Consider the following 12,770-nt stretch of genomic DNA (forward strand, 5'->3'; position numbering starts at 1 on the left):
GACACAATAAGATCCACAGTGAACTTGTCAATTTAACCCACGAGTTGCCAGTCTCTCCGATCTCCTTGTACCTGCCACGGGAACGTCCGTGACAATAACAGGTAGAATTTAGTGTTAGGTTCCTGTTTTACAGAGATCGCCTTGACGTGTGGCAGACGGGCCGAAAAATTTGGTACAAAATGTATTTGCCAAGCATCTCTAATTTACATAATAAACGTAGCATTAGAATACTTATTTGTACTTTATTTAGTTTGAAGAGTGCTGTTGTATTGTATTTTCTACTTTGTGTTTTCAGCAACAGCAACGTGCATCAGAGCATTGGGATGTGCTGACTGACCCCCCTTTTTTTCATTGCACTCACTATTCTGCTGGTGCAGTCACTGTGTACATACATTACATTACTTATCCTGTACTGTTCCTGAGTTACATCCTGTATTATACTCCAGAGCTGCACTCACTATTCTGCTGGTGCAGTCACTGTGTACATACATTACTTATCCTACACTGATCCTGACTTAAATCCTGTATTATACTCCAGAGCTGCACTCACTATTCTGCTGGTGGAGTCACTGTGTACATACATTACTTATCCTGTACTGATCCCGAGTTACATTTGTATTATACTCCAGAGCTGCACTCACTATTCTGCTGGTGCAGTCACTGTGTACATACATTACATTACTTATCCTGTACTGATCCTGAGTGACATCCTGTATTATACTCCAGAGCTGCACTCACTATTCTGCCGGTGCAGTCACTGTGTACATACATTACTTATCCTGTACTGATCCTGTTTCATTTGTATTATACTCCAGAGCTGCACTCACTATTCTGCTGGTGCAGTCACTGTGTACATACATTACTTATCCTGTACTGATCCTGAGTTACATCCTGTATTATACTCCAGAGCTGCACTCACTATTCTGCTGGTGCAGTCACTGTGTACATACATGACATTACTTATCCTGTACTAATCCTAGGTTATATCCTGTATTATACTCCAGAGCTGCACTCACTACTATTCTGCTGGTGCAGTCACTGTATACATACATTACTTATCCTGTACTGATCCCGAGTTACATTTGTATTATACTCCAGAGCTGCACTCACTATTCTGCTGGTGGAGTCACTGTGTACATACATTACTTATCCTGTACTGATCCTGAGTGACATCCTGTATTATACTCCAGAGCTGCACTCACTATTCTGCTGGTGCAGTCACTGTGTACATTACATTACTTATCCTGTACTGATCCTGAGTTACATCCTGTCTTATACTCCAGAGCTGCACTCACTATTCTGCCGGTGCAGTCACTGTGTACATACATTACTTATCCTGTACTGATCCTGAGTTACATCCTGTATTATACTCCACAGCTGTACTCACTATTCTGCTGGTGCAGTCACTGTGTACATACATTACTTATCCTACACTGATCCGGACTTAAATCCTGTATTATACTCCAGAGCTGCACTCACTATTCTGCTGGTGGAGTCACTGTGTACATACATTACTTATCCTGTACTGATCCTGAGTTACATCCTGTATTATACTCCAGAGCTGCACTCACTATTCTGCTGGTGCAGTCACTGTGTACATACATTACTTATCCTGTACTGATCCCGAGTTACATTTGTATTATACTCCAGAGCTGCACTCACTATTCTGCTGGTGCAGTCACTGTGTACATACATTACTTATCCTGTACTGATCCTGAGTTACATCCTGTATTATACTCCACAGCTGCACTCACTATTCTGCTGGTGCAGTCACTGTGTACATACATTACTTATCCTGTACTGATCCCGAGTTACATTTGTATTATACTCCAGAGCTGCACTCACTATTCTGCTGGTGCAGTCACTGTATACATACATTACTTATCCTGTACTGATCCTGAGTGACATCCTGTATTATACTCCACAGCTGCACTCACTATTCTGCTGGAGGAGTCACTGTGTACATACATTACATTACTTATCCTGTACTGATCCTGAGTGACATCCTGTATTATACTCCACAGCTGCACTCACTATTCTGCTGGAGGAGTCACTGTGTACATACATTACATTACTTATCCTGTACTGATCCTGAGTGACATCCTGTATTATACTCCACAGCTGCACTCACTATTCTGCTGGTGCAGTCACTGTGTACATACATTACTTATCCTGTACTGATCCTGAGTTACATCCTGTAATATACTCCAGAGCTGCACTCACTATTCTGCTGGTGCAGTCACTGTGTACATACATTACATTACTTATCCTGTACTGAACCTGAGTTACATCCTGCATTATACCCCAGAACTGCACTCACTATTCTGGTGGTGCAGTCACTGTGTACATACATTACTTATCCTGTACTGATCCTGAGTTACATTCTGTATTATACTCCAGAGCTGCACTCACTATTCTGCTGGTGCAGTCACTGTGTACATCCATTACTTATCCTGTACTGATCCTGAGTTACATTTGTATTATACTCCAGAGCTGCACTCACTATTCTGCTGGTGCAGTCACTGTATACATACATTACTTATCCTGTACTGATCCTGAGTGACATCCTGTATTATACTCCACAGCTGCACTCACTATTCTGCTGGAGGAGTCACTGTGTACATACATTACTTATCCTGTACTGAACCTGAGTTACATCCTGCATTATACTCCAGAGCTGCACTCACTATTCTGCTGGAGGAGTCACTGTGTACATACATTACATTACTTATCCTGTACTGATCCTGAGTGACATCCTGTATTATACTCCACAGCTGCACTCACTATTCTGCTGGTGCAGTCACTGTGTACATACATCACTTATCCTGTACTGAACCTGAGTTACATCCTGCATTATACTCCAGAGCTGCACTCACTATTCTGCTGGAGGAGTCTACAACACCACTGCACATGACAAGAATAAGCAGAGGACATCAGAATCTTTCAGTAGTGCACCTTCGGGGAGAAGTACTCAGATCTCAGCACAGGTAAAATAGTAAGTAAACATATTTCAAAATGTTAATGTAAATGAAATTATCAGGTCTACTTTAATTTTTAATGAAGGAAAAAAAAAAAAACTGCTGCAGGAATGTCGGCAGGTGTGACTAGTCATTAGCCCACGGCCGCTCACAAACACAAGAGTTTGACAGTAAGGCTAGCTTCTCTATAATGGGGGCTGGCGGAGATCCGGCTGCAACCCAGCAAACATGGTGAGAATCGGCCGGACAGACACCGCTGTGTGCATCAGTTTTCATCCGGCCGATTCTCTGCATATTTTCCAGGTTTCCGCCAGATCTCTGCCAGTCCCATTATAGTTAAAGGGGCCGCGCCCGGCAGTGATGGATCCGGCAGGTTGTTCCCAGCTGGAAGAGTCTCCTGGATCTGTCAAATGCAGATGTGAAACAAGCAGAAAATCGAATATCCCAAACCAGGACACACTGTCTGAAAACTGCAACAAAGTCTCTGAAGTCGGTGCCGACTAGTGAAGAGCGAACCGATCCTTTCAGCAGAGTTTTTCAGGACCTGTCAATCTTGCGCCTGCACCACTACTCCAATCAATTCGCCCATCTTTAGTGCGGACACAAACACAGCTGCACCAAACTACCCAGCAAAAATCCATTTAATCCGGCATGATATAAATAGCCATATCCGGACGAGACTAATCATTTTTCAAAACGAAAAATACAAAAGGACACGTACCTTGGTCAGACAGGAAGTCCAACATAGTCTGCAGGAGGAAGGACAGATGCCGAACACACAGAGCGGGGTTGCCCATCCTCCGGGAGGCGTAGACCAGCTCGTGTAATAATCGCATCTGCACAGCCGCCCATCCTCTGTGCGCACCTAGAAAGAAGGAAACACGAAACGTCCATCATCCCCGTTATATAAATTACAGTAAAAGACAATGCTGACCGTAAAATAATGATAAAATCTTTACTGTTTGTTACCACCACTAGGGGGAGATCATAACACTTTGTACGAAAGTTAATGGGAATAGCTCCCCCTAGTGGAGCCTGGCAGCTGCCATCATAGTGGCCAGAGAAGTATACTTACAGGAGGGGATAACTGGGAGTTGTAGTACAACAGTGATCTACTGCCAGGTCTCTAGGTAGAAATCACGTTTATAGATATTTTAATAAATTCAACCTCGTTTCAATTAAATTTTGAGAAAAAAAGCGACAAAGACTAAAAACAATCCCAATTTATTCCCCAAATTTCGGCTGGTTAGACGCCTCGCGCAGCAGCCTGCTCCTTGGCTCAGTTCCACCGCACTGAACATCTTAATAAGTTTTACCATCCATCCGGCTTTTCTACCCTGATAATCCAGAATTAATTTTCTCCGGAGCTGCGCTCACTTTTTTTTTTTTTTTCCCCGTCGCTCACATCAGGCAGAGTGACAGAAGAGAAGACTTTTCCTATTCTTTTCTGTTCCTGGCTTTTGTTTTGCAGATTAGGCGCCGCGCTGCAGTCACTGAAAGCTTTGCTGCCGGCGACCACAGAATGAAATTAAAATATTAAACGCAGATTTATAAAAAGCCTTTATATTTCAGCAAGTTGTGCCTGGAAAAAAAAAAAAAAAAAAAAAGGGAAAAAAATGGGGAAAAAAAAAAAAATAGGGAGAGCGGCCAAGACGAGGCTTTAAAGTCACTGACAAAGGAGAACATTCAACGCTCCTAAGTGAGATCACAAAGCGCGGAGAACGCCGGCGAAATATCTGTGCGCGCAGGTCTCCACGGACAAACACAGTGACGGAAGGTGCAAGAGAAACCACCGGGACAAGGAACCAACTTATGTCGTCTTCTCATTATTCTTTTTGGATTATTTTTTACTTTTTAACTTTTTTTAAATCCTTTTAGTTTTTTATTCATGGTTTTATTAAATAATTATTTTTAAAGTATTTATTATTCATCTGTTTTTTGTATTTTATATTAAAACAATTTTCCATATTATTTCTTTCTATTTTTATCTGGCCTAGGTCATCACTGTCAGATCGGTGCAGGACTGTTTTCCGTCCTGCATAACGGAAACTAGACAATCCGTTATTCTTGGCCGTAGACTTCTATTACGACGGATCAAAAAGGAATGCCTCTAAAGGTTTCCGTTTTGCATTCAGTCATCGAATTCTGTTTTATTCCGTTATAACGGAATCTGTAACGAAATTCCTTGAGGATAAGTCCTCTATATCAAAGTTCCGGAAAAACCCTTCAAAACACAGTTTTATCTGGTTTTCTATTTGTTTAGCATTTTTTTTTATTGTAAATCTTTTATTTATTTTTTTAATTATATCGAATATAATAAATCCCTGTGTGAGTGCGCTGTGTCCGTGTGTGTGCCACCAGTTTTGCACTGGGCATGCGCGACGCGGCGTCCAATCAGGACACAGCGCTACACACAAGTTTCCCTGCAGCCTGAATGCGCAGCAGAACTATATAGTGTACTGCAGTGTATTGTAAGTCATCAGACCCACTGGATCTTCAAGAACCAAGTGGGTCTGGGTCCAAAAAATGTAAAAAAAAAAAACATTCCTATATCCACAGATAATTGGTTAAAAAAAAAAAAAAAAAAAAACACTAAACATGTTTGGTATCGCCACGTCCGTAAGGACCTGATCTATAAAAGGATCATGTAACTTTTACCGCATGGTGAACACCATAAAAAAAAAAGAAAAACTATGATGGAATTGCAATTTTGCCCACCGCAATTCCCCAAAAATGGTATAAAAAGTGATCAAAAGTCATATGTATCCAAAAATAGCACCAGTCAAACCGTGACCTCATTCCACAAACAATTAGCCCCTACATAAGCCAATCATCCAAAAAAATGTAAAAAAAATATGGCTTTCGGAAAATGGAGACACAAAACCTTTTTTTTTTCAAACATGCTTTGAATAAAATAAAGTTTTTAAAAAATGCACATATTAGGTATCATCATGTCTGTAACGACCTGCTCTATAAAAACAGCATGTGATCCAACCCATCTGGTGAACACCATTAAAAAAATATATATATATTTTTTTTTTAAATGTGCCCAAAAAATCTATTTTTTATCACTTTACATCACAAAAAGTGTAATACCAAGCAATCAAAAAGTCATATGTGCCCCATAATGGTACCAATCAAACCGTCATCTCAACCCGCAAAAAATTCTACCCTACCTAACACAATCGCCAACTTACATCACAAAAAACAGCCACCAGTCTCAGCCACAGCCACCAGTCAGTGCCAGCAGTCTCAGCCACAGCCACCAGTCAGTGCCAGCAGTCTCAGCCACAGCCACCAGTCCGTGCCAGCAGTCTCAGCCACAGCCACCAGTCCGTGCCAGCAGTCTCAGCCACAGCCACCAGTCCGGGCCAGCAGTCTCAGCCACAGCCACCAGTCCGTGCCAGCAGTCTCAGCCACAGCCACCAGTCCGTGCCAGCAGTCTCAGCCACAGCCACCAGTCCGTGCCAGCAGTCTCAGCCACAGCCACCAGTCCGTGCCAGCAGTCTCAGCCACAGCCACCAGTCCGTGCCAGCAGTATCAGCCTCAGCCACCAGTCTCGGCAACCAGCCACAGGCACCAGTGTGGTCAAGTTCCCTTGCCATTTAATATAGACTGTTCCTAATGTTTATGCACTACTGTTCTAGCGCCTGTTATTGTAACGGGCTTAATGTCTAGTTGTATATATTTTTTGCATTTTTTTCTATGTTATTCTTATTTAAATATCATTTTTAACTCTCTTTATTAACCTCAATCTTACGTTTACTCTGCTCTGCACTCAGGTTATTAGTCCGCCAGAGATTTCAGTTATATAGGGGTCTTCTTTTTAAAGGGGTTGTCTGTCATAAATGAAAATTAGTCCCGCTCTACCAGCTCCTGGTGCTACCAGCATTTGAAAACCATGGCCGCTATCTTTCAAAAACAGCGCCACACATGTCTATAGATTCGTTTTAACGCGATACCATATACGACCCACAGAGAGGTCTGTATAAACCACTCCACTTATATTGCATAGAGCGTAGGCTAAACTCCACTCACATCCAAAGCTGCAGTCATAATTCTGTCTTTCCAGTTTTCCTCTCCCTACTCACTCAATGTACTTATTGTGCTGCTTTACAGTAGGTAAAACAGTAGTTTCAGCCACCAGAATTCTGGATGCAGCTCTGGATGTGACTAGAGTAAGGTACAATATAAGGCTACATGCACACGACTGTATGTGTTTTGCGATCCGCAAAAAAAAAAAAACAACGGATGACGTCCGGATTGCATCCGTTTTTTTTTTTTTGCGGATCCATTGTATAGGCCTATCCTTAGGAATCCATTGAATAGGACATGCTCTATTTTTTTTGCGGAATGGAACCACGGAGAACGGGCGTGGAAAAAACAAACGGTTGACTACCCGCATTTTTAAACAGCTCCATAGAAATAAATGGGTCCGCATCCTAACCGCAAATAAACGCAATGGACGCGGAAACAAAATACGTTCTTGTGCATGTAGCCTAAAGAACAGGTTACACACAGAATTAACCCATAGTGTGCTCTTCCAAAAGTGGCGCTATGTTCTAAATGAACAGGAGGACATCAGAGATGAGGGTTTTACCTTTGGTGAAGTCTTTAGGGTCCAGAGATAAGCTGTAGCCGGGCAATGTCTCCAGGAGGAGCTTGTAGCATGCCTTCCACCCGGGCTCTGGGATGGTGGGGGCTACGCACTGCATGGCAGCCACCCGTTTGAAGAAAGCAGATTTTCGGTGGAAGCCAATGAGTTCATACAGCTCAGAGAGGATGCTGTATCGCTGGATCTTCTCCTCCTCTGAAAGCTACAACAAGAAGAAAAGTTCTGGGCAAAGCTATGGACAGTGTCTCCAGCTTGGCTGCTCTGTCAATGAGAGTCTGAGGTAGTCTGAAAACCCTAACCCTAAGTTCACACCTGAGCGTTTTACAGCGCGTTCAAACGCGCTGTAAAACGCTCAACACATGAAAACCAATGCTTCCCTATGGGAATGGTTCTCACCTGGGCGTTTTACAGCGCGTACGATCGCGCTGTAAAACGCCCGACGCATAATCAAGTACTTGAGCTTCTTTGGGGCGTTTTGACGTGCGTTAGGACACTGCAGTCAATCACACAAACGCGCGTTTACTATTACAAAAAACGCGCATAAAAACGCGCGACAAAAACACGCGTAAAACGCGCGTTTGAGAAACGCTCAGGTGTGAAAGCAGGGTTAGGGAATGATCATTACCAACAATAGCAGATTTAAAGGCAATGGACACCTTCACAGCAAAGTTTTGCGATTGCATTTTTTTCATTTTGGGCTAAAAAATTTTTTTTTTTATTGGTCTTTATTTGAAAAAAAATCTGCAGTTTTTGTGATACATAAGACTAGTAATCAGTCTGTTTAAAGACTATCCTTCCTGTGCTCCGTCAGCTGACAGCTCATGTGAAGCCTTATTTCTGGCCTCCTGATTAAATAAACACTTATTATAACTAAACTGATAAGAATATGGCTTAAATGGGTGTTAATGAGGCCAGTAGATCGGTGATAAAGCTTCACAAGAGCCGTCAGATGATTGCACTCAGGAGCAACAGTCTGCAAATAGACTTATTTAATCCCATGTATCACAAAAACTGCTGAAAACTGAAGACCAACCAAAAACAAAAAAAAAATTTTTAGCCCAAAATGAGAATAATGCCCTTAGGGTGTCCATAGCCGATAAGCCCCGCCCCTGTATCGCCTGGACTACTCCCAAAATGTGGGTGGTATTTGTATAAAACTCTTCTATTTCGCCGCTCCCAGTCATGAGGTTGCCCCACCAAAATGTGGGTTGTTGGAGAGTTTGCTATGGGCAGAGCTCCCCCTAGTGTATCTTGTGCACAATTGACTTTTTCATACCAACCACAAGGGGGGAGATTTACTAGACTAAATGCGCCAGAATTCCGGCTCAATTTGTGGCAAAGAACTAGTGTGGCGGATTTATTGTGTTTTAGACACATTTTTCATGTTCTAGAAAAGGGTTGTGGCTTAAAGGGTCACTGACTTTACGTAAGATTTTTAATATGAGATATCATAGAGACATACGGTACTAAACGTTGTGATGGGTGGGTGTCAGTGCTGAGACCCCCACGATCCCTAGAACGAGGAGAGAGAAGAGCTAGCATATCACGCATCTCTCTCTCTCTCTCCGCTGCAGGAGGCGGTCTCATTTGAAGCCTATGGCCCCGTCTCGGTTCCGTCCTCTGCAGATAGGAGACAGAGTGCGATATGAACGCCCTTCTCTTCTCGTTCTAGCAATCGGTAGGGATCTCAGCACTCAGTCCCCACCGATCAACACTTTTTGCATGTCTCTACACAATTTTTTTTTTACCAAAACTTAGTGACCCTTTAAAATATGTCATCGTGAGGCAAAACTGCGCAAAAATTGACATGCAAAGAATTTGGGATGCAGCAGATCGAGCAGGTCTACTGTCGGAGGAGACAGAACAGTCTGCAGAGACGGGGAGACTGAAAGGCCACTCATTTTCAGCTAAAAAACATTTTTTTTCAATTGGTCTTTATTCAAAATTTTCAGCAGCTTTTGTCAAAGGGTTAACTTTGCATATATCAAGGGGAGAAAAACAGAACTTTATCGCACATCCAACTCCTGCATATAAAGGGTTAACTTTGCCTAGCTGTGAGCATCTTACTTTCACTTTCCTGGCTATGTATACCCCTTATCTCTGATCTCCTGACAGCTCATAAACACTTATCTATGCCATATTCTTACCAGTAACTTAAGAATTGAGCTATAATGAGTGTTTATGAGCTGTCAGGGGATCAGAGATAAGGGGTAGTGTTGAGCGAACTTGTGTTTTAAGTTTGACGTCTAAAGTTCGGGTTATCTAAGTATTCCGTTATGGATTCCGCTACCACGGACCATAACGGAATTTAGAATCCATAACGGGATACTTCGATAACCCGAACTTAAAACACAAGTTCGCTCAACACTAATAAGGAGCCATTAGCTGAGCTGCCTGACAGGAAACAGTATAAGCACAGAGCCTGGTACTTGAGAATCTTAAGGCTGTACAGAGAAAGGGGCTAAACATTTTTAATAAAGACCTGTAAAAAAAAATAATTAAGGTGTTCATAGCGTCCAGAGTGTCCACCAACATCTGCCTTGGAAAAGAAGGATTTGGTATGTTAGATTTTGACCTGCCCGATACCTTGTTTTCGAGGAGTCTGGGTTATCATCCTGTCCATATTAAAAATACATGCATGTTGTATAGAGGGTGGAGAGGAATAGCTGCCTACATTGAGTGTACATAAGTTTGCCCTTGTTTTCTATAGGAATATTCTTACCATACACTATTATGTCTCCTGATTTAGGTAACTTTTGCAAAAATTTTATTAAAAACAATTTTAATTTTAAGTAAACTATAACTCACTAAACTAGAGATATATAAATATACAAGAGTCACTGTGTAATCATATACAATTATAAAGCTCTATCGCCATCTAGTGGCCAAATGTGATCACAGCAGCTGTAAACAAGTGGCCACTGCACTACAAGGGATTGTCCGGCTGCAGCAGGGAAAATGCAAGAAAATTATACATTTATAACAGTTTAGTACACATTGTGTTTCAATTTTTCTCCATCTATAAGATCTCTGCTGGCCATCAGTGAACAATAATGTCCTTATTTACATCTTGAGGTTTAAAACCCTGTTCAGACCTAAACACAACCTCACAGATTTTTCTTTTTTATGAATCCTTTGCAACCATTTTTTTTTATTTTAAAGAGGACCCGTCACCGCTCCTGACACATCTATTTTAATAGCTTCAAACATTCCCCATGTAATAACAATTCTGGAGCATCTATTCTTACGGCTCCATGTTGTGTAATTCCTTCATTATTCCTGCTAGAAGTTTTTAATGAATTGCTAGCAGTCTGCAGTAAGGGTACAGAGGGGTGGTAACCTGTTGGGGGGGTGTACCTGCACAGACTGACAATGGGAGAACTGATTGGATAGTGAGATGGTGCAGGGACACCCCCCCCACAGGTTACCTCCCCTCTGTACCCTTACTGCAGACTGCTAGCAATTCATTAAAAACTTCTAGCAGGAATAATAAGGGAACGGCACAACATAGAGTCATAAGAATAGATGCTCTGGAATTGTTATTACACAGGGAAGGCGTTAAACTATTAAAACAGGCATGTCAGGATATGTGACCGGTCCTCTTTAAAAGGCAACTTTACAAATAGTCTTGATCTTATTAGTTTGTGCAGACAGCTCCTATGCGGATCCGTGTGTCTCCATGGTTACAGACCACAAACAAAGTCTGTGTAGTCTGACCACGCGGTCACTACCTCCTCTTCTTGATAACCTTCAGACAGTAGAAGAGGGAGGAGGTGAGGGAGAGGAGCACACGACTGCCAGATCAGACTACACAGGATCTGTTGGTAGTCAGTAGCCTTGAAGACGCATAGCTCTGCACAGGCGCTGTATACACAAAACGGTACAAGATCTCTCATCTAGACTGTGCCAATTCACTTTCAAATCATTTTTATTATAGAGCCATTAAAAATTATCATAAAGTCAACCTAGCCTTTAAATCTGCTTCAATTTAAAGTGCTGCAAATCTCCTGTAAAGCGCGGACGCAGCCTTGGAGGAATTCTCGAAACATCAGCTCACCTGGCGCAGATTGATGTAGACCACATTCTGCAGAAACTCTGAGGCCTCCATGCTCTTCTTCTGTATGGCCAGGACCCGGACGGCCTTCACACAGGCTTCCAGCTCGATCACTCCGGCCGGCTTGGACTGAAGAAGACACACGTGATGATAAAGAGGCGCCATCACAGACACTCCACCCCCAAATCCGGACAGGGTGACTTTCTGTTTTCACATTTTCGATTTTCATTCCCTGCCCTCCCAGAGCCATAGTTTTTTTATTTTTCTATTCACATAGCCGTATAAGGGCTTGGTTTTTGCGGGACGAGTTGTATTGGCACCATTTAATAGTGCAGACGATGTAGTAGGAAGCTGGAAAAAATTCCAAAAACGCAATTCTGCCACAGTTTTACAGGTTTTGTTTTTAAAAAGTTCCCTAATAGGTAAAACTGACCTGTGCTCTTCATTCTCTGAGTCAGTACGATTACAAGGATACCACATTTATATCATTTTTCTTTTTATCGCCATTTTCTGACCCCCATAACATTTTTTATATTTATAGTGTTATGTGAGGGCTAATTTTTTGCGGGGCGATCTGTTCCTTTTATAAAAAAGAAATTGTGGAGGTGAAGTGACAAAAAATTGATTTTGCCATTCTTAAATTTTTTTCCTTTTGTTGTATGGGATAAAAAAAAATTATATTTTAATTGTTCAGGCAGTTTCAGACGTGGCGATGCCTATGATGTTTTTTTTTATTATTTATATTTTAATTTTGGGGAAAAGGGGGTGATTTGTACTTTTAGATTTTTTTATATATTTTAAAAAACCAACTTTTATTTTTGTTTAGGTGATTACAACAAGCAATCATTAGATTGCCCTTTGCATTCTGTAATACATTTTTATCCATTACAGTATATACCGGTAGCAATCAGTATATTCCAATGCAGTGCTGCCACCTGCAGGCCTGTATTGGAATATACCAGTGATAGGTATATTCTCTCCTTCTGTACCAGTTTGTAACGCGTCTTGTTCATGCTTATTGTTGTTATTGTTATGTATGTGCACCGCTTATCATGTGTACAGCGCCATGGAATGAATGGCGCTTTAATAATAAAAAATAATAAATAGGTATAGGAGGCTCAAA

At 41.7% G+C, this 12,770-nt stretch overlaps 1 protein-coding gene across 1 annotated transcript in view; it reads right to left on the reverse strand.

Moving 5' to 3' along the window:
- The window catches only part of TRAPPC9 (trafficking protein particle complex subunit 9), a 488,202-nt gene that overhangs the window by 453,958 nt on the left and 21,474 nt on the right, over window positions 1–12,770 (reverse strand). The window contains exons 7-9 of the mRNA XM_044293230.1: window positions 11,651–11,776; window positions 7,579–7,795; window positions 3,700–3,843 (exon numbers count right to left, since the gene is read on the reverse strand). Coding sequence (XP_044149165.1) covers window positions 3,700–3,843; window positions 7,579–7,795; window positions 11,651–11,776 — 487 coding nt within the window. The remainder of the gene's footprint in view (window positions 1–3,699; window positions 3,844–7,578; window positions 7,796–11,650; window positions 11,777–12,770) is intronic.

This window comes from Bufo gargarizans, chromosome 5, assembly GCF_014858855.1.
Source record: "Bufo gargarizans isolate SCDJY-AF-19 chromosome 5, ASM1485885v1, whole genome shotgun sequence".
NCBI lineage: Eukaryota > Metazoa > Chordata > Amphibia > Anura > Bufonidae > Bufo > Bufo gargarizans.